This window comes from Sminthopsis crassicaudata, chromosome 6, assembly GCF_048593235.1.
Source record: "Sminthopsis crassicaudata isolate SCR6 chromosome 6, ASM4859323v1, whole genome shotgun sequence".
NCBI lineage: Eukaryota > Metazoa > Chordata > Mammalia > Dasyuromorphia > Dasyuridae > Sminthopsis > Sminthopsis crassicaudata.
In genome coordinates this window covers 53130962-53151860 of record NC_133622.1, presented here as the reverse complement: position 1 = coordinate 53151860, position 20899 = coordinate 53130962, and the positions used below count along the sequence as shown (strand labels likewise).

The 20899-nt window shown below is 36.9% G+C and overlaps 1 protein-coding gene across 2 annotated transcripts in view; it reads right to left on the bottom strand.

The window, feature by feature from the left end:
- STAP1 (signal transducing adaptor family member 1) overlaps positions 1-18041 on the bottom strand; it is a 55699-nt gene extending 37658 nt beyond the window's left edge. For both annotated transcript variants that reach the window (XM_074274919.1, XM_074274920.1), the window contains exon 1: positions 17820-18041. In XM_074274919.1, the coding sequence (XP_074131020.1) occupies positions 17820-17939 (120 nt within the window). In that variant the 5' untranslated portion in view covers positions 17940-18041. The remainder of the gene's footprint in view (positions 1-17819) is intronic.
- Between the last annotated feature and the right edge of the window lie 2858 nt (positions 18042-20899).

Below are 20899 nucleotides of genomic sequence, written 5' to 3'. Positions count from 1 at the left end.
GAAGGGCAAAGGAATGGAAGTAGATTGCTTCAGTTATAAACTACTGGTATTGCTCACATTCTTTCTCTTTTACCATTTGCTTCTGTGTAAAGGGAGATCTTAGGAAGTAAAAACTAGGGGGAAAAATCTTTGTAGAAAGTTTCTCTGACAAAGGTCTGATAAATAACTGAAATGATTATCCAGGGCAACACTATCTTCGCAGTATCCCAGAGTAATAACCTAGGGGTCATCCTCAACTCCTCACTATCTCGTATATCCCTATCAATTTTACCTTTGCAATATCTCTCAAATACATCCCCTTATCTCTTCTGACACTCTAATAGCGGACCCATCAATGGATTATTGCGATAACCTGCTGGTGAGTCTGCCTGCCTTGTCTCTCCCCACTCCAATCAATGTTTCAATCAGCCACCAAAGTGACTTTTCTAAACTGTAGGTCTGACCTTGTCAATCCCCTTCTTTCCTACTCAATAAACTCCAGGGGTTCCTAATCACTTCTAAGATCAAGTAAACAATCTTTCATAAACTAGGTTCCCCTACCTTTCCAGGTTTCATACACATTAGACCGTCACCCACACATTCTTCAATCTAGTGAGCTATAAATTAGACCAACCATTCTGGAAAGCAATTTTGATCGATACCCCAAAAGTCACTAAGCTGTGCATACACTTTGACTCAGCAATTCTGCTTCTTGACTTATGTGCAATAGTACCTTTTGTTGTAGCAAAGAACTAGAAACTAAGGAAAAATTGAAAAGAAAATCGTAAAAGAGACAATTTCAGAGAATCCTGGAAAAATTTTAATAAATGGATGCAGAGTACAGTGAGCAGAATCAGACGAATAATTTACATAAGAGCAAAAATGATATAAAGAAAAATAACTCTGAAAAACTTGAGAAGTCTGATCAATGTGATAATCAACCACAACTCCAGAGGGCCCATGAGGTATAACAGATTCAAAGTACAAAAAGACACATAAATTTTCAGACATGGTCACTGTATAAATTTGTTTTGCTCAATTATACTTATTACCAGGTTGTCATTGTTTTTTCTTTTGGGGGAGGCTAGCAATAGTGACCTGCCCCCAAAAAGAGGGTAAAAAGTTGCCTTTGAAACATTTTAATGCACAGAAGAGAACAACTCAGAAGGAAATTCAGAAGGAAGCAAAACATGATAGCTTTGAAAGTAGAAATAAAAATAAAATCCATCAAGAAAAACAAGATTATGAAAAAGTTAATCAACTAGAAAAAGAAGTACAGAGTCTCAAAGATGAAAACAATGCTTTGAAAATTAGAATTGGGCAAGGGGAAGCCAGTGAAGCTATGAGACCCCGAGAAATAATAAAAACAGATTACAAAGAATGAAAAAATAGAACAGAATTTGAAACATAAGAAAAACAACAGATCTGGAGAACAGATTAAAAAGACAAAATATAAGAATAATTGGACTGCCAGAAAGTTATGACCAAAAAGAGAACTTTGACATAATTCAGAAAATAATGCAAGAAAATTGTCCTGGAGACAATTAGAAAAATTAGACAAATAGAAAAAAATACACAAAAAGATCCTTTGTGGAAAACACAGGAATATTACTGCCAAATTTTGAGACTCCTCGATTGAAGAGAAAATTTTGTAAAAAACACTAGAAAAACAATTCCAATACATTGGAGTTACAATTAGAATTGTGCAAGACAGCAGCAGCTACAATAAAAGACTTCAGGTCTTGAAATCATATCTATAGACAAGCAAAAGAACTAAGCCTGCAACAAAATATCACATAAAGCAAAATTATATAATTTTGAATGAGGAAAAAAAAGACATTCAATGAACTTGCAGATTTTCAGAACTTTCTATCAAACAAACCCAAATTTAACAGAAAATTTAACCTATAAGAACCAATATGAAAGATCACTTTTAAGGAACTTAAGGACAAACTCTTTAAACATGGACAAATTATTTATATTTTACATATTTATATTATATGTTTAAGATTCACATCAACAATATAAGGTAGCTCAAAAGAAAGTTTGACATTATCAAGGTAAAAATAGTAATCATGATATACAAATGAGGTGCAGAGGAAGAATGGACACAGAGGCATTAAAAGGACTTGCAGTTCTGAAAACTTACTCACATCAGGAATGGGTTAAATAGGCAATACTACATATATATACGGTGAAGAGTATAACACCCCCCAAAATTTATAAAGAAGTAAGGGAGGAGGGATGGACTAATGGGGAAGCAAAAGGGGAGGGAAGAAACCAAGGGAGGAATTCTTGGGTGGGGAGAGTTTAAGTAATAGCAAGGCAAGATATAGAGCAGAATTTAATTTAAAAAGCAGCAGGTGTAGGAAAGATGTGTGTGTGTATGTATATATATATATATATATATATACATATATATATACATGTATATATATATACATATATACATAAATATGTCTTTTCTTAATTGTAGCTTGCTTGTGAGTAGGGAAGAGATGAAAGGGGGGAAAAAGAATAAAGTGAATAAGGTGCCAGCAGAGAACCAAAGAACAATTTACCAGGAAGTTAAGAAAAATGAACATTCGTGAATATATTTTTTTCTCCTAATATAAATATTTTCTAGATCTGGTAATTTGTTGTTATATAATTTGAATCCTCCCTGATGTTCTGCTGGACACATGACAATGTTCTCTTTTACTTTGTATTCCTTTTCTGTTTTTCTTTTTTCTTACTATTTTTTTTAAGTTTCTGGTAGAGTTAAGGTAAATGGAGGTGAGGAATAAGACACCTGGAAAAATGGTTTGTTCTTTAACAATGGGATTTCAGTTTTAATTCTCATCAGGAGAATAAGAGGAGGTGGAAGTGTTAACCATTGGGGAATGAAGTCAAGGCAGATTATCAGATTATCAATAGATACAAGGTCTTCATAAAGCCCTAGACCACAAAGTCTCAACTGGCCTGTTATGTCCTCCGGCATCCAAAGGTCACCAATAAAACTTTTATTTTGCTGGTGAAGATAATAAAAGATGCAAAATTCACTATAAGGTGGCTGTTAAAAAACAGAATATTATTACGTGGCTAGTAGAAATGTGCCTTGGTTGTTGGAAAGCAATATGGAATTGTACAATAACACTTGGGGAAAAGGCATGTTTACCCAATGTACCCAATTGTGCATTTTACCCCAAAAAGATTGCTAGTAAATTATCTATGCCAAAATATTGCTAACGGCACTTCTAATACAAAAAAAAAGGAAACAAACTAGACATCCAAGATTAGAGAAAGGTTGAACAAACTATAATTTATGAGTGTAAAGAACTATTAATGCATAAGTAATTGTAAATATGTAAAATTCAAAGCCATATGGAATATTTACATGAAATACTATAGGTGAAGAAATTAGAACCCAAAAAACAGTGTAAATTCTAACTATACTACATAAAGACACCAATGAGAACAATTCATGCTAAATACATATATAAGATCAGAAGGAATATGAAAGCAAAGATGATGTTAGCATTACTGTAGTAAATGTAACATATACATCTTTTTATTAGGGTTAACAATAAGTAAATAGAAATCTTGTGGACTTGTACAAAAACTTGCAATATTTTGTTTTATCATTTTGCCCATTTTTCTAACTTTATTTTCTCTTGGATATACACATATATGTCTTCACGTATATTTATATATATGCACAAATATATAGTTGAATATTTTTATCAAGGGTATGCTGATAAATGTTTAACAGTAAGTCTTTAGGAAAAAAAATGTGTGCTTACCTCATTTTTAAGGTTAATATGCATTGATATTTTTCTCTATCATTTTATTAAATAAAGACAGCCAGTAAAATAATACATCAAGCCATGACTTGTAGCAATTAATGTTTTCAATGCTGTAAATGTCAAGAATGAAAATTTAACATTGGCTTTCAGGAACCTAAATGATCTGGTTCCAACACACCCTTGTTTGTACTTGTCAAGAGAAGTGTTGATAATATATGTATTTTTTGAGTCTGGGAGTCTAGTCAGCATCCTAGCACTGAAGCTTAGCTTTTTGAAATTCTGGAAAGCTAAGATCTTTATGTGTGGAAGACATATGACTAAGGAAAATTCAAATAGCTGCTGTGTGTATAGAGCTGCCAGGACTAAGCTCAAGAAAGCTGAGCAAAATAAATATAATCACATATCACGTTATAATTATATATGTATAATTTAGTTGTCTAACCATGTGCTTCAAGGGGTGACTATTTGGAAACAACCTGTATGTATAAAACTTAGAGGATCTATTTTGAGCAAAGGCAGACTACAAATAAATAGAAATAGCAAAACTGAAAACACTAAAAACTGTAACCATAGACAGAAACCAAAGAATAGAGAGGGTACAAATATTGATGGATCATTAAATTCTTCTTTGAGTCTCAGTTGTACATATAGATATCAATAAATCTTGTGTAAATTCTGAATACACAGCTTCAGAGACTGGGAGAATTGGACAACTTTAGACTGGATAGAATCTTTAGTCCATCCCCTTCATTTTACAAGGAGAACTTGAGCTAACTGAATGGCCCAGTTATCTGTCTGTTTTGACTTTATGCTGTTTAACAATTTTATCAGTGACTTAAATGAAGGCATAGATGACATATAAATCAAATCTCTGGATGAAATGAAACTGGGAACGAGAGCTCACATATTGAATGGCAGAGTCTGATCTAAAAAGGATCTCAACAGGCTAAAATAAATGGGCTGAACTTAATATAACTGGATTTAGTAAGGGCAAATATAAATCACCACACAGATTCCAAAGGCAAGTTCATAAATTCAGAAAGGAAAGGTGTGACTAGAGATGAAAAGCTCTGGGAATTATAAAGTTCTATAAGTTTCAAGTATTAAGACTCAACAATGGGATACAGCAGCCAAAAATACAAATGACTCAATAATAGACATACTCAGAAAAATAGTGTGGTTCTTAAAATTTTGAAGTATGTATATTTATAAATTACTATATAAGAAAGTTTAATAAGTTCAAAATAATTTTTAAATAGCATTTCCCCCAATTATATGTAAAGATAATTTTAGCATTATTGTTTTCTTCTGATTTATTTTTTTTAAATAATAGTTTATTTTCAAAGATAGTTTTCAACATTTATCCTTGAAAAACCTTGTATTTCAAATGTTTTCCCCTCTTTCCCCCATCTCCTCCCCTAGACAGCAAGTAACCCAATATATAAAATTATATTTTTAAAATTTTGACTTCCAAATTTTCTTTCTTCCTCTTCCTTCTCGCTGAGGTGACAAACAAGTAGATACATGTGCAATCATGCAAAACATTTCCATATTAGTCATGTTTTGAAAGAAGATGCAAAAGAGAAAAAAATGCAAAAAAAAAGTGAAAAATAATATACTTCAGGCTGCATTCAGACTCTGTAAGTTCTCTGAGTGTGGATAAAATTTTTCAACATGAATGCTTTGGAACTGTCTTGCAGTTGAACATGGTAAAATATTGGTAAACAATGTTTCTGTTTCTGCTCACTTCACTCAAAGGAAATTTTTAAAAAAAGAAGTATGGAAGGTTTTTTTAAAAAGAGATACAAATAAATTTTAGATTAGACATTATTGCAGGTTAAAAACTAAGTTAACTTTCTGAATTACCAAATGAGAAAATTAGACAAATAAAGATTAACCTTTATTATTTTAATTTTTCCTTTTAAGGAGCCAGATCTATTGTATATTTCCTATCAATGTAAGGGAATTAGGAAAGGTGATGGATCCAAGATACAGAATAGGATATACCATCTTGGAATACATCCAAGGTGGGATTTTTTTTTTTTTTTTTTGCTTAACTATGCATATTTATTGTGAGGGCTTAGTTTTTTTTTTTTCTTTTTCTTTCTTTTTTTTTCAATCTGGAGGTAGCCTGAGAAAGAGATGGGGATGGAAATAGAGTAGCCAAAACAGAAAGAAAAAAGATTTATTAGAAGTATTTTTTAAAGTATACATTCAAGAACATAAGAAAGGCCAGCAAGAATCAGAGACATGCAGAACAATTCAGAAAGTTGTATTTTTTAAGAAAATTAAAATTTTCATTTTAACATATACATTCATATATATATATTAAGGTTACTATATTTTTTTAAAAAGAAAAACAAATGCTACACAATAGGACTCAGTTTTCATGTATAATTCTCCTTTTTCTATTTTATTTTGTATATGGAAATGACATTTTGTTTGGTATCTGTTAAGTTCATAATTTTTTAACACAAGGAATATAAGGATGGAGAGAATGAATTGATAACTGCATATCATCAGAAATATCAATGTGAAGTAATATGCGGTTTTTAAAATGTATTATCAATTAAGAATAATTTATATTCATTCCTTCCTACTGATTCCCAAATGAACAAAAAGAAAAAAAATTAAAATACCCTTGTGACAAAACATTGGTAGTTAACAAGAGGAAATTCTCAATCTGCATTTTGAGTCCATCATCAATCAGGAGGAATAGGCAATGTGCTTCATCTTCAGTACTCTGGACTAATCATTGTATTGATTTCTTCTCGTTCATCAGAGTTCTTATATCTTTATTTATAAAGTTATTGTTATTATATAAATTGTTTTCCAGGTTCTGTTCACTTGACTCTATCAGTTCACTCAGATCTTCCTAGTTTTCTCTGAAATCATTAATTTTATCATACTTTAACGGCTCAATAGCATTCCTTTGCATTTTATATCATAATTTGCTTAGCCAATAACCAATAGATGGGCATTTCCATTAATTTCCAGAGTTTTATTTAATTTATTTTTGCTACTATACAAAAAATACTACTACAAAAAGTTATATACATATGAATCTTTTTCTTTTCTCCTTTCATTTCTTCAGGGTATAGACCTGGTGGTAGTAGTATTATTAGGTTAAATTGGACATACAGTTAAGGGACTTTAGGGGGAAAATTCCAAATTCCTTTCCAGGATAGCTGGACCAGTTCCACTCCCAGTGGATTAATGTGTATATTTTCCTTTAGCCTAGCAACATTTCTCATTTTCCATTTTTGTCATCTTTGCCAACCTGAGGGGTAGCAGTGCAGTTCCAAAATAAAGCTCAAATAAGCCCAAGAGAATATTATAAAGAAGGATTAAAATCTGGATTGATAGGAGGATCCATACTAATCAGATCATAGCTGTATCCAATTATTGAAGTGTAACATATTTTTCAATTTCATTTAATTTTTCAATATTTTTCATAATGTATTCTTGACCATCAATGTACAATTTAACCAATCTTAGTTGACCATCCATAAAACAGCCAACAGCTGTAATATCCATTTCTTACAGAAAACCTACAAAATATCATTATAATTGGAGATTCTCAGAGGAAAAAAAAACCCATAAATTAAATAATAATATGCTAAATAAAACATCCAATAATATACTCCCCAATGATAAATGGTCAAAGGATATAAACAGGCAGTTTTCAAAGGAAGAAATACAAGTTATAAATAGCTATTTAAAAAAAATGCTTCAAATTACTAATAATTTCCCCTCACATCCAGCATATTGGCAAAGATGGAAAAAAATAGAAAGTGACAAATCTTGCAAAGGTTGCAGGAAAAACATTCACTAATGACTTGTGGGTGGACCTTTGAGCTGTTCCAACCAATTTAGAAAGTAATTTGGAATTATCCTCAAAGATTCACCAAACTGTATATACCCTTTGACTCAGCAATTCAAATACAAGACATTATACACAAAAGAAATAAAAGAAAAGGGGGGGGGGGAGACCATCATGTACAAAAAAAAAAAAAAATCTTTGTAGCACTTTTTTTTTTTTTTTTTTTTTTAATCATGGCAAAGAACTAGAAACTAAATGGCTTCCCATCAACTGGAATATGACTAAAAACAATTATGGTATGTGAATGTAATGGAGTACTATGATGCACTAAGACAATATGGACAATTTCTGAAAAACCTGGGAACATTTGTGTGAAGAGATAAAAAAATAGAATAAGTAGAACCAGGACATCAACTTATACCATAACATCAAATAACTGTGAAAGACATGAGAACTCTACTCTACTCTACAACATGACCAACCCTATGACCAATTACTCCCTTCTTAATAAATAGAAAATGGACTCAAGTAGCATGAGACAAACATTTTTACACATGCCATCATGGGACTTTGTTTTGCTTGACTATGCATATTTTTAAAATGGGTATGATTTTTCTTTTTCCTTTTAAAATGGGGTAGAAAGAGTGGGAAAGACATGTTGGTTGGTTGGTTGAAATAAAACTTTTAACAAATAATAAATAAAACTTTTTCAGAAAATTGATAATATGCCTTCGTCTGCATCACTTCCTTGGAGATAAGACCATTTATCTGCTTAGCCATAATTGGGTCAACAGGTAAGCACCATTTAGGGGTCAGGTCTCACCCATCATCATCTTAAAAAGAAATAGATGGGTACCTGGGGTTGAAAATGCTTATAGATAGACATGGTGGTATTAAAAAGAGAGTTTGAGTTAATGGAAAATTGTGTCGGACATCTCCCCTCCCACCCACATCCTGGACAAACCACAAATAACCAAACTAGCATCTAGTTAGTAAAAATAATTATTTTAAATAGGAACTATTAACTTCTAAATTCCACAACCAAACCCCTTTAAAACCTCCTATTCTCTTTGCTTCTACAATGTGCACAAATAGTGAGTAGCATTTATCCAAATCAGTAGTAAAATTGAAATCAAAGATGGTATACAAAGGATAATATGTACCAAACAATACAGAGTAAAGCAGCTCTCATATTAGGAGTGAAACAACTCAACTCAACCCAAATAAAATTCTAGATCTCTGAAAATTCTCTCAAGTGTCTGATTGATGGACTCCTCTCATATTTCCTTCTTCCCAGAGTTTTATTCTCTGTGGGATTGGGATTGTCCATCTTTTCCTTCAAAGCTGGAAGCCAGAAGCACTCAAAAGCTAACTGCAAAACCCAAAGAGAAGGAAGAGACTAGAAACCAAAGCTCACCTCTCTTCCCATTCTTGACAACTCCTGTAGGTGTGGGACATTGATATCCTAAAATAGGGAGAGAGTCCTGGTGGACTTTGGGACTTGGATTACATACATCAAGTTTTTCTTTCAATCTTAGGACTGAACAAGATGCAGCCCCCATCAGGCTAAAAAGAGCCCACTAGTAAACCACTGTCAGCAAGGGCAGCCTCCTATTATAACCAGAAAGCCAAGGATCCAGTACAGGAGAAGGAAAGGAATCGGCTTTGGCATAAAGCCTCGGTTTAAGAATCATGGTTGGAGAGATGAGTAAATCAAAGGCAAAAATTCAAAGCTCCCATCAAAGAAAAAAAACACTATAATAATGCAGAAAAAAGCAGTTTTATAGCTTTTACATTTTTGAAAATATTTTTGAAAGACTTAAAATCTATAATCAATATAATGACTAACCATATTCCAGAAGACTGATAATGAAGAACCATGGTTCCCATTTCTCTCTCTTTTTCTTTCTCCCTCATTCTCTCTCTTTCTCTGTCTCTGTCTCTGTCTCTGTCTCTGTCTCTCTCTCTCTGTCTCTCTCTGTCTCTCTGTCTCTCTGTCTCTCTGTCTCTCTCTCTCTCTCTCTCTCTCTGTCTCTCTCTCTCTCTCTCTCTCTGTGTGTGTGTGTGTGTGTGTGTCTCTGTCTCTCTGTCTCTGAATCTGTTTTTTTCTCTCTGTCTCTGTTTTTTTCTGTTTCTTTTTGTTTCTGTGTCTGTTATCTCTTTGTCACTGTTTCTCTCTCTCTCTCTCTCTCTCTCTCTCTCACACACACACACACACACACACACACACACACACACACACACAAACACACACACATTCTGTTCTTATCTATTGATGCAGTTTGAGTAACTTTTTTTGTTTAAGTACCAAGGAAAGCTAAAATCACCAAGAAATTTCTAAAGAGAAGGTTTTAGAAAACAATAATCCAAAAGGCAAAAAAGATGCACATTTACAACTGAGAATAACATTTCCTGAAAATTTTATTATAATCTAATGGAAGTAGGGAAAAACAGGAAGAATGTATCCATAGAGGACTTTCAGACATTTCTAATGAAAAGATCAGAACTGGACAGAATTTTGAAATGTAAACATAAAAGTTCACAGAAATGTATTATGTATTATGAGGCAGTGCTGGCATTAAAATAGAGGGAAAAGAAAAAAATATCCTTTAAGAACCTTAATGGTCTATAATTTAACATATTTAACATGTTTTAGACTACCTTCCATCTAAGGGAGAGGGTGGGGGGAAGGAAAAGAAAATTTGGAACAAAAGGCTTTGTAAGGGTCAATGTTGAAAAAATTACCCATGCATATGTCTTGTAAATAAAAAGATATAATAATTAAAAATAACCTTAATGTTCTCAGTGTGGATTACGGAGGATATAGAAATAAAATAAAATAAAAGTCGTAGAAGTGGATTGATTCCACTCTCAGGATTTTAAGAAGAGAAAGAGAGGGAGGTAAAAGGATTACAACAGTATAGAAAGGAAGAATAAGGAGCTGAGATTTGCTTTTTCTCCTAATTGAATATGTGAGGTCATTATACATGAAGGAAAGGATAGAGAGATCTTAATTATCTTAAGTGAATAGAGGAGGGTGGACACACAGAGAGTCCGCTGTAAAATTACATCAAACTAAATAGAGAAAAAAGTAAGAACAGAGGCACTAAGAACAGGAAATAGGAGGGAGCAAAATATAGAGGAGGGAACAGTCTCAAGCAAAACAAATTTCCTGAAAAGGTTAAAAAGGGAGGGGGAAAGAAAAGCAAAGTTGTAAAATCTAAGGCAGTATTTTTAAATTGTCTCAGACAACTGGGTAATTGTGACAAATGGATGTAAAAGAAATATTATTTTCTAAGAAATGGTGAATGTAATGTTTTCAAAGATTCCTGGATAGTATGAACAGACATAGAATAAAGTGAACAGAAAAGAAACAGGAGAACACTTTTATACAAAGACATCAACATTGTAAAGAAAAACAATTTTGGAAAAGTTGAGAACTGAGAATTGAACAATGCAACGATCAATGATGTCACGAAGACATATGATGAAGCATTGTATCCAACAATAGACAGAGATGATGGACTCAAAATGCAGAGACATATTTTTGTACATGGTCACTGTATACTTTCACTTTGCATGACTATCCTTATTTGTTACAAGGTAATTTTTTCTTTTTTTCCTCATGATTTAATTGGAGGTAGGGGTAGAGAGAGTAGCAAAAATGATGCCAAATAAAACTAGATCCATTGTAACTTTTAAAAAATTCATAAAAAAGATCAGAGGAAGTGCACAAGGAAGTCAAATTAAGTTTTCAACAAGCGTATCTGCAAAGCAATAGAGATGGAAAGGCAAAAAATAATCCAAGCAAAAGAGGTACTCCCAATCTAATGGAGGAGACAGCCTAGAGAGAAATATATATAAAAGAAAAACATATCCAGCATAATTTGGCGTTAGAGGGTACTAACATTAAGGAGGAGTAGGAAAAATTTATTGCAGAAGACAGGACCCAAAAGGAACTTAAAAGAAGCTAAAAGGAGCTGGAGAAGAAGCAGAGATGGTGGGGGAGAGTGGTCCAAGCCTGGAAAGTCAGTGAATCAAAGAGAAGGAAGCCCATTCAAGGAGGATTTATCTCTGATTGGATAAATCATAGAGTTTGTTGTAGATTTCAGAAGAATTAAATAATAGGAAGGAACTGGGCTATGAAGAGTCTTAAAAACAAAATGGAGGATTTCATATTTTAGGCTGGAGGTAATAGGAAATCACAAAAAATTAATGATTGGTGTGTAGGGAAGGTAGTAAAGGGGGAAAAAAAATAGTACAGAAAAGAAGGAAAGTTTTGAAAGTGATATGTGAAATTTATTTTATATTTCTTAAAAATAGGCAGGTAGTTGGAGATGGAGATTCAGTTTCATGTGGAACCTTCTTTTTGTGTTCTGCTATATGTTTGGAAATATTTTTGGTTTTGCTTTTAGGGATTCTTTTTTCTGTTGTTCTTTTTGACTTTTGGTAATAGACATTGACAGGGTTAAGTGTGCATGTGGAAGGTTGACCTTGATAAGGAGAAAGGCAGCTCTTTGTTAGAGACTGGAAAAAAGGGAGGAGAGATTATATTTTTAAAATTACATGAAGGAAGAAATGGATAAGAATATTAAGGATAATTATGAAAAAAGAGGGACTTACAATGTCACATCTTAAAAGATACCATAGATAATAATTTGTAAAGCTATCTGGAATTGAAGAAAAAGTAAAACTGACAAATTTCTTTGGTCATAATTCAAAATTATAACCATATATAATAATAATTAATAGACATGTTTGAGTCTGAGGTCAGAAGACACTGAAGAAAGGAATTATTATTCAATAATAATTATTAAAATTGATAATATTATGGAAGAAATGAAATTCAATCCATATTGCATTTTATAGAACACACTTATTGTATAATGAGGAAGTATGACACAATAAATGGCAAGCTGGTCTTCCAAGGCTGGAAGAATTGGCGTTAGGTCTTGCCTCTGAGATCTCCTGGCTAATGATCCTCAGGAAGTCCTTTAAACTCTTGGTACCCCAAGCATTCTCTAAAATAAAAACTTGCAGAGAAGGTACAGACTTACATCAGTAAAAGGTATATTCTCATCGGGGAATTTCCTCTGGACTTTCTCTAAATTGCTACAGAAAATTTATATCATTCCTCCTCTTCTCACAGTGCAAATATACTTTGTCCCTGTAGCCCTATCCACTGATTGGCTTGTTTCTTTGAGAAATTTCATTTTAAGGGAAATGCCTAGAAAAACCACTTCTTCATTCTCCAGGTTCTAACCATCCTGACTCTTCCCTACCTTTTCTACCATCACCCCACATGGATACCTTCTCCTTCACCCCTGCTCTTTAGCTCCCTTTTATGTGTTGTCTTCCCCAATTAGAATGTAATATAGAGAAGAAAGTTCTCCTTGAGAATATAGATTGTCTTTCTACTTTTATATGTATTGCCAGTTTGGGCACATTTCCTGGCAAACAATACTAATAAATGCTTGTTGACTTGATGACTATGAGTTCCCTATAGCAATAAATTCAAAATCAATTGATATTATATATAATTTTTAAACACATCATAAAAACATTAGAACATAGAATTATTTTTTCACAGTTTAGGGAAGAGAAAAATTCTTATCTCAGAAATAGAAATGGCAAGAAATAATATGTGGTTTTAATAAGAAAAAACACATTTTAGAATTTTGGAATAAAAAGGAAAATAAGCAAAGTAGGTAAAATCTACATCAGAAACGTTTCTAACATAGTAAGGTTTCCCTGAACTGCTTATGCTGGAGCTTAGGAGTTATGTCCTAGAGCATGAACAAAGATGGACCTGAATTCTGGCGCTCTGTGGTGGATTCTCATGCTCAGCTCTGAAGTATTTGAGATAACTCGTTAGGGCAGCAGGCCCACATGGATTTGTACTTTGTGTGGATGAAGGCCATCCAAGAAAGCATGCATGAGAATATTTCTATGCTTAGTCCCCTTGCAAAGAGATAGATGTGACTGAAAATATTCCTTATGGTCACCACCCCCTGGAAAGTCTATCAGGGAAAAGTGGCAACTGAGCAGCAAATGCTGCCTATTTACAAGAAAAAAGTGATCTCTAGTTTCCCTCCTTCTCTTCTCTTTTTAATCAGGTCCCTTAGAACTCCGAAACAACCATCCCTTGAAATTACTGCTTGAGGAAGAAAGGATTTCACTCCCCTCGTCACTCTCTAGCAATTATAGTGGTTAAATGCTATTTGTGCTTGCCTTGGTGATTCCAAGCATGGATCTTGAAGCTCTAGCTACATCCTCCACTTTGCATTTTTTCACTAAGCACAGGTGAACTAAATAAAGATTCTGAGATAATGACCATCTCATGACCTAGAGAGATCTGGAGTTAGTGCCCAAGATAACTCCTTCTCAGAGACGTAAGCTTGGCTAGCCAGAAGATGTACCATGAGTTATATTCAGATAATACAGATCCAAGAAGAAAGTGAAAATCTTTTCAGCAGTTCCACAAGTCACCTGAGAGTTTTTACTTCTCAAGAGAGTATAACAGCAATGATGGGTTACTGTTTCATGTTTTAAGTATTTGTCATCATTTACTTATTAGTCTTTGGTATTTTAGACATTTCCTTTGTGGTAGAGGAAATAAATAATATACTTAGTATCTACTACTTTGTAAATTGAGTAGGAGGGACCCTATTAATTCCTTTGGGAAGACTCTGAGACATGAGCCATACTTTTAAGTGTTAAAAGATTTTCCTGGGAGTTTTTTTCTTATTCTTGGATTGGAACTTAATAAAGCAGAGTATGAGAAAAGGCTGATTTTCAGATGTCAGGTCTGACCCTAGAATGAACTTGGGTTTAGTTGAGTCTACAATTGGTATTTTCTTGTGGAACACAGCACCCTCTTCCCACCCCAAATCATAGGTGACACTGATAAAAATATTAAATTCAAAAATTTATTGACACGAATTTGTAAGTCAGATCCATTCCCCCAGTCAAGAACATGATATGGCACTTTCTAAAACTTCCCCAGCCTCAGGAGTGACCCCTACTTTGAGAAACCCTACCCCCTACCCCCTATGTGGAAGTTCAGTCACAGTGCCAAAATCCAGTCCACATTTCAGCATTTCTTGTAGCATCTGTTCAGGATGACAACATCTGCAGACAAGGACCTCATGATCAAATGTAATTTGTGATATAGTCACAATGTACCTGTCTCCCAGCTGCCCATGCTCTCTACACCTGAGGTTCAGGTGCTGTAGAATGATTGCCCTAGTCTCAACCTCTACACCTAGAATATTTTTCCTTCCACCTTGTGAAATACTTAGATCACTCCAGGCTCCAAAAGTCTTCCTAAAGAAGTATGGGGCCCCAGAACTCATCTGCTATATTTCCCCTTAAAGTTCTAGAGGCGGTGCTGAGACGTTCTGGGTATACTGACATATATTAATTAGCCAAAAAGTCACTACACTGGGCTTACTCTTTTCATACAGCAATACTTATATCTCAAAAAGATAAAAGAAGAGAGAAAGAATCAATATGAACAAATATTTATAGAAACACCTTCATTGTAGTAAAGAACTGGAAATAAAGTGGTTCTCAATCATTTGGGAAATGGCTGGCAAATTTTGGTATGAATTTAAGGGAATATTATTGTGCATGAGAAATTATGAAAGAGATAAATTCAGAGAATTCTGAGAAGGCTTATATGAACAGATGAAGAATGAAGTGAGAACCAGGAAAACAATTTATATAATCACTAAAATACTGTAAAGGAAAACATCTTTGAAAGACTTAAGATCTGTAATCAACACAATGACTAATCATGTTTCCAGAAGATTGATAATGACAAATCATGATTCTCATCTCTCGCCATGGGTGATAATATAGATTGAGACATATATGTTCAGATATGGGCAATATATGTATTTGACTAGATATATTTATTTTGTCATGGGAGGGCTTTTACTTTGGGGAGAGGATTAAGGGAGACTGGAAATAATGAAAGTGATGTTAAAGAAAAAAAACATCCAATCACAGAATTACCTTATTTGTTCTTGTGTTACTTAACACCCAAGTATTAAATCATAGAGTAACACCAGCTGTACAAGCTCCAATTGCTGATTTGCATTGCAGACAAAGAACTCAATTTCACATAAAATGTACTGCTTTAGGTTAATTCAATGAGGCTTCTACCCAGAACAAACTCAGGAAGCTAGGTGTTTTCAATACATTTTTTTCAGGGATGTTATGGATGGATCCCTCACATTTCTTTTCTCTCACTTCAGTAATATTCTTTTAGCTACTTAAAAAAAAAAAAAGAAAAAAAAAAAGGAAGAGAAAGGAAGAGAATACCATCAATCTTGAAAAAATAGAGGAAAGCAGAAGTTCAAAAGACAAGCAGAACTCTCACATTAACTTTAAAATAGACACATAAAAAGTCATAAATTATAGAAATTCACAATGGTATATGAAGTCTTCTTTTATCTGTTGTGTGGTGAATTGTTGGTATTTGTTAAGTTTACAACAATAAAAATAGGTTTAAAAAAAAAACACAAATGTTCAATAAAAAATCTGCTCAAAAAATGCAAACTAAAATCACCTATTAAATTAGTTGAATTAAAAATTATGAAATCCAAAACTAGAAGAGATAAGCATAACATTACCCTAACAAGGCAGCAGGAAATCAGTACCATTTTTTTAGAAAACAGTATGAGAATCATACAAAATTGCAAAATCATGTATATTCTTTGATTCAACAATCTTATAACTAGAATCCTAAGAATGACACGGATGGGGTAAGGGGAAGAAAACCTACATGAAAAATTGCTTTTTAACAATTTGTATACTAATAAAAAAAAAATCCAATTCAATGTGTCCCGCCATGGAGAAACAGCTGAACAAATTGTTATAAATTAAGATGAGAAATAGCCATTTGAATAAAAGTAGTATTTGGTTGTGAGCAATGGCAAATATAAAGAGTCTAAATCTATATGGAGCCTTATCTAGACATTCAAAATGAAGACAACAATATTAAAAAACAAACAAACAAACAATTTATACATTGACTACAAGTTTTTTTTTTTAATAACAAAAGTGGGGGAATTCAAATTTAAAAGAACTGAAAAGACATCAGGGGTGCAAACCATGTTTTATTGCTATTATAAAATTTTTAAACAGGGTATGACAGGGTTGAATTTTATTCTTTATTCTTTATACAAACATGTATTTGTGTTGATGATTGCTAAGTTTTAGAATTTTAAAAATAGAGAAATAAAAATTACCTAAATGTTTAATCATTCTCCTATAAAATTGTTATGTCATCTTAGCATGTTAAAATTGCCAAGCAATTCTATATGAACTAAAATATATTTTTGATATATTTACATATGTGTATATGTGTAAGTATTTATTATGTGTCCATATCTATGTATTAAACTCTGAGCTCCTGGGGGGAAAAAAAAAACAAACAAAAAACAGAAGTCAAAGTTGTCAAATTTTTTTCACAATTTATTGAGGCTGACACACGTAACTCTGACATCATAAGGGCAGAAGCACATATTCTAGAAATGGGACAAATCTTAGAGATCAACTAATCCAGTTTCCTGATTTTATAAATAGGTAAACTGAGGCACAGTGAGGTTCCCATGATTATAAATAGCTTATAGCTGAGTCAGAACGAGGACATAGTGTTCTGAATCTCAAATTCAAATACTCTCCTCCCCCCCCCCCCACCCCTCAACACATAAGTCGTGTGACTCTCCAGAAAATTTAAAAACATTTTTAAACTAAAACTCTTTTTGTAGCTTTTTGATGAGCTTTTCTCGGAAGAATTTTCGGCACAGCCTTGGCTAGCAGTCTAGCTGCGGCGGAGGCGGGGGTGGCACGGTGGGAGACGCTGCCTCGGGGCAGAAGGCTAGGATGCTCCCGCTGGCTTTGCACGGGCTCCGGCCCGAGGCGGGGTTTCACCTGTCAGCCCCTCTCTAACCTTGCGCCTCCGCCGCCGCGGGAGGAAATGCCCTCCCCAAGAAGCCTGCCCTGCCGGACGAGGACTGGGAGGCTGTTTCTGAATTACAGCTCCGGACTTTAAGGCTAAGCCCCATAAGTTTTACTGTGAAATAACGGGAGGGCTGCAAGGGAGCGGGGCCGAGGACGCGGCCAAGCGGGCCAGCCCCTCCGGCCCGCCGGCCCGCCGCCGTTCCCTAAAAGCTGGCGCTCCCCCGGGTGCTGGCCTCGGCCACAGAGAGCTCGAGCCTTACCTGGTGCTCTGGCCGCTTCACTAGCAAATAGCCCTCGAAGTACAAGGGCAACGAGGTGATCCTCATTCTCTCCTGGAAAATGCGCCGAGGGGCCGCCTTGGGGGGCTTCTTCGCCATCATCCCCTCTGCCTTCTGGATCCCGGGGAACGTGCGGGGTCCACGGCTCCAGCCTCAGCCTCCGACAGCCTCTCCCCGAGAGACAGGGAAAGAAAAACAGCAAAGAGGAAGTCCCGCACTTAGGTTTTTTAAACCCTCCCATTCTCCCTCCCTGCCCTCCCTCCCTCCCCTGCCAGCCTCCTATTCTTCTTTTTTCTTTGTAATGTCAAGAAGGACGGGAATAGGCGCATTTTTATTTGCCTATGGGAATACCTGAGAGTGAAACTTAAAAGGAGCAAACAAACAAAAGATTAACTTTACTTTAGCAGTAAAAGGACAATTCAAGTGGAATTTAATCCCTGTTGCCCAATCCAGGGGATGGAGAGAGAATTGAATACTTGAAAAATCCCTCTCCCTCTCCCTCTTCCTCTTCTTCTTCCCCTCCCTCTCCCTCTCCCTCTCCCTCTTCCCCTCCCTTTCCTCTCCCTCTTCCCCTCCCCCTCCCTCTTCCTCTTCTTCTTCCCCTCCCTCTCCCTCTCCCTCTCCCTCTTCCCCTCCCTTTCCTCTCCCTCTCCCCCTCCCCCTCCCTCTTCCTCTTCTTCCCCTCCCTCTCCCTCTTCCCCTCCCTTTCCTCTCCCTCTCCCCCTCCCCCTCCCTCTTCCTCTTCTTCTTCCCCTCCCTCTCTCTCTCCCCCTCCCCCTCCCTCTCCCTCTCCCTTTCCCCCTCCCCATCCCCCTCCCTTGCCCTCTCCCCCTCCCTCACCTTCTCCTTCTCCCTTTCCCCCTCTCTCTCCCTCTCTTTCCTCTCTCCTCTCTCTCTCTCTTTCTCTCACTCTCTCTTACTCAATCTTACTCTTGCTCCCTTTCTCTCTCTAGCTCCCTCCCTCACTCCCTTCCTCAAGGCATCCCCCCTCGCTTCTGCACGCTCCCCCACTCGTTTCTGCGCCCTTCTTCACACGCTTCCACAAGCTCCCTTGCTCGCTCTGGCATGCTCTCTTGCTCACTCTCTCTCTCGCTTGCTTGATCTCTTGCTCTTGGTCTATCTTGGTCTCTCTCATTTTCTTTTTATCCCTCACTCGCTTCCGCACACTCCCCCGCTCGCTTCCGCACACTCCCCCGCTCGCTTCCGCGTGCTTCCCCGCTCGCTTCCGCACGCTCCCCCGCTCGCTTCCGCACGCTTCCTCGCTCGCTTCCGCACGCTTCCTCGCTCGCTTCCGCACGCTCCCCCGCACGCTTCCGCACGCTTCCTCGCTCGCTTCCGCGTGCTTCCTCGCACGCTTCCGCACGCTCCCCCGCACGCTTCCTCGCTCACTTCCGCACGCTTCCTCGCTCGCTTCCGCACGCTTCCCCGCTCGCTTCCGCACGCTTCCTCGCTCGCTTCCGCACGCTTCCCCGCTCGCTTCCGCACGCTTCCCCGCTCGCTTCCGCTCACTTCCTCGCTCGCTTCTGTACGCTCCCTTGCTTGCTCTGGAATGCTCTCTTGCTCACTCTCTCTCTCTCTCTCTCTCTCTCTCTCTCTCTTGCTTGCTCTCTTGCTCTTGGTCTATCTCACTCTCTTGCTCTTTCTCTCTCTCTTTCGCTCTCTCATGCTCGCTCTTGCTGTGTCTCTCTCACTCTCTTGCTCTCTCTTGCTCTCTTGTTCTCTCTTGCTCTCTTTCGCTCGCTTTCTCTCTTTACCTTTCTCACTCGCTCTCATGCATTCCCTTGCTCGCTTCCACACACTTCCTCACACGCTTCCGCATGCTCCCCAGCTCGCTTCCATGTGCTTCCTCACTCATTTTTGTGCGCTCCATTGCTCACTGTGGCATGCCCTCTTGCTTGCTCTCTCTCTAACTCTCTCTTGCTCTCTCTCTCTCTCTCTCTCTCTCTCTCTCTCTCTCTCTCTCTCTCTCTCGCTCTTGGCTTATCTCACTGTCTTGCTCTCTCTCTTGCTTTCTCTTTCTCTCTTTAACTCTCTCCCGCTCGCTTTTGCAGTGTTTCTCTCACTCTCTTGCTCTCTCTCGCTATCTCTTGCTCTCTCTCAATTTCTCTTTCTTTCTCTCTCACTCTCTTGCTTTACCTCTTGCTTTCTCATTCTCTCTCTCTTTAGCTCTCTCCCACTTGCTTTTGCTGTGTCTCTCTCACTCTCTTGCTCTCTCTCTCTCGCTCTTTTGCTTTCTCTCTATCCCTCTCTGGCTCGCTCTCATGCATTCCTTCGCTCACTGTCATGTGATCCCTGGCTCTCTTCTGTGAGCTGCCCTGCTTGCTTCCACTTTCTTCCATGTGCTTCCTCCTGTGCTTCCATAAGCTCCCCTGATGGATCTGGCATGCTCTCTTGCTTTCTCTTTCTCTCTCTCTTTAGCTCTCTCCCGCTTGCCCTTGCTGTGTCTCTCTTACTTTCTTGCTTTCTCTTGCTGTCTCTCTCTCACTTTCTCTCTCTACCTCTCTCATTCCCTCTCATGCGTTCCCTCGCTCACTTTTGCACACTTTCTTGCAGGCTTCCAGGTGCGCCCCCGCTCGCTTCTGTGTGCTTCGTCGCTCGCTTCCACGCGCTAAATTGCTCATTCTGGCATGGTTTCTCACTTGCTATCTTTCTTGCTCTCTCTTGCTCTCTCTCAATCTCTCTCTCTCTCTCTCTCTCTCTCTCTCTCTCTCTCTCTCTCTCTCTCTCTCTCTCTCTCTCTCTTAGTCTATCTCACTCTCTTGCTTTCTTTCACTTTCTCTTAATCTGTCTCTCACTTGCTTCCTCTCTTGCTCTTGGTCTATATCTCACTCTCCTGCTCTCTCTCAATTTCTCTTTATCTCTCTCACTTGCTCGCTCTCTTGTTCTTGGTTTATCTCACTCTCTTGCTCTCTCTCTTGCTTTCTCTTTCTCTCTGTGCCGGTCACTCTTGCTCAGTCTCTCTCACTCTCTTGGTCTCTTTCTCACTCCCGCCCTCACTCTTTCTCGCTTTCTTTCTCTATCTCTCTCGATCACTCTCGTAAGCTCCTTTGCTCGCTTCCACA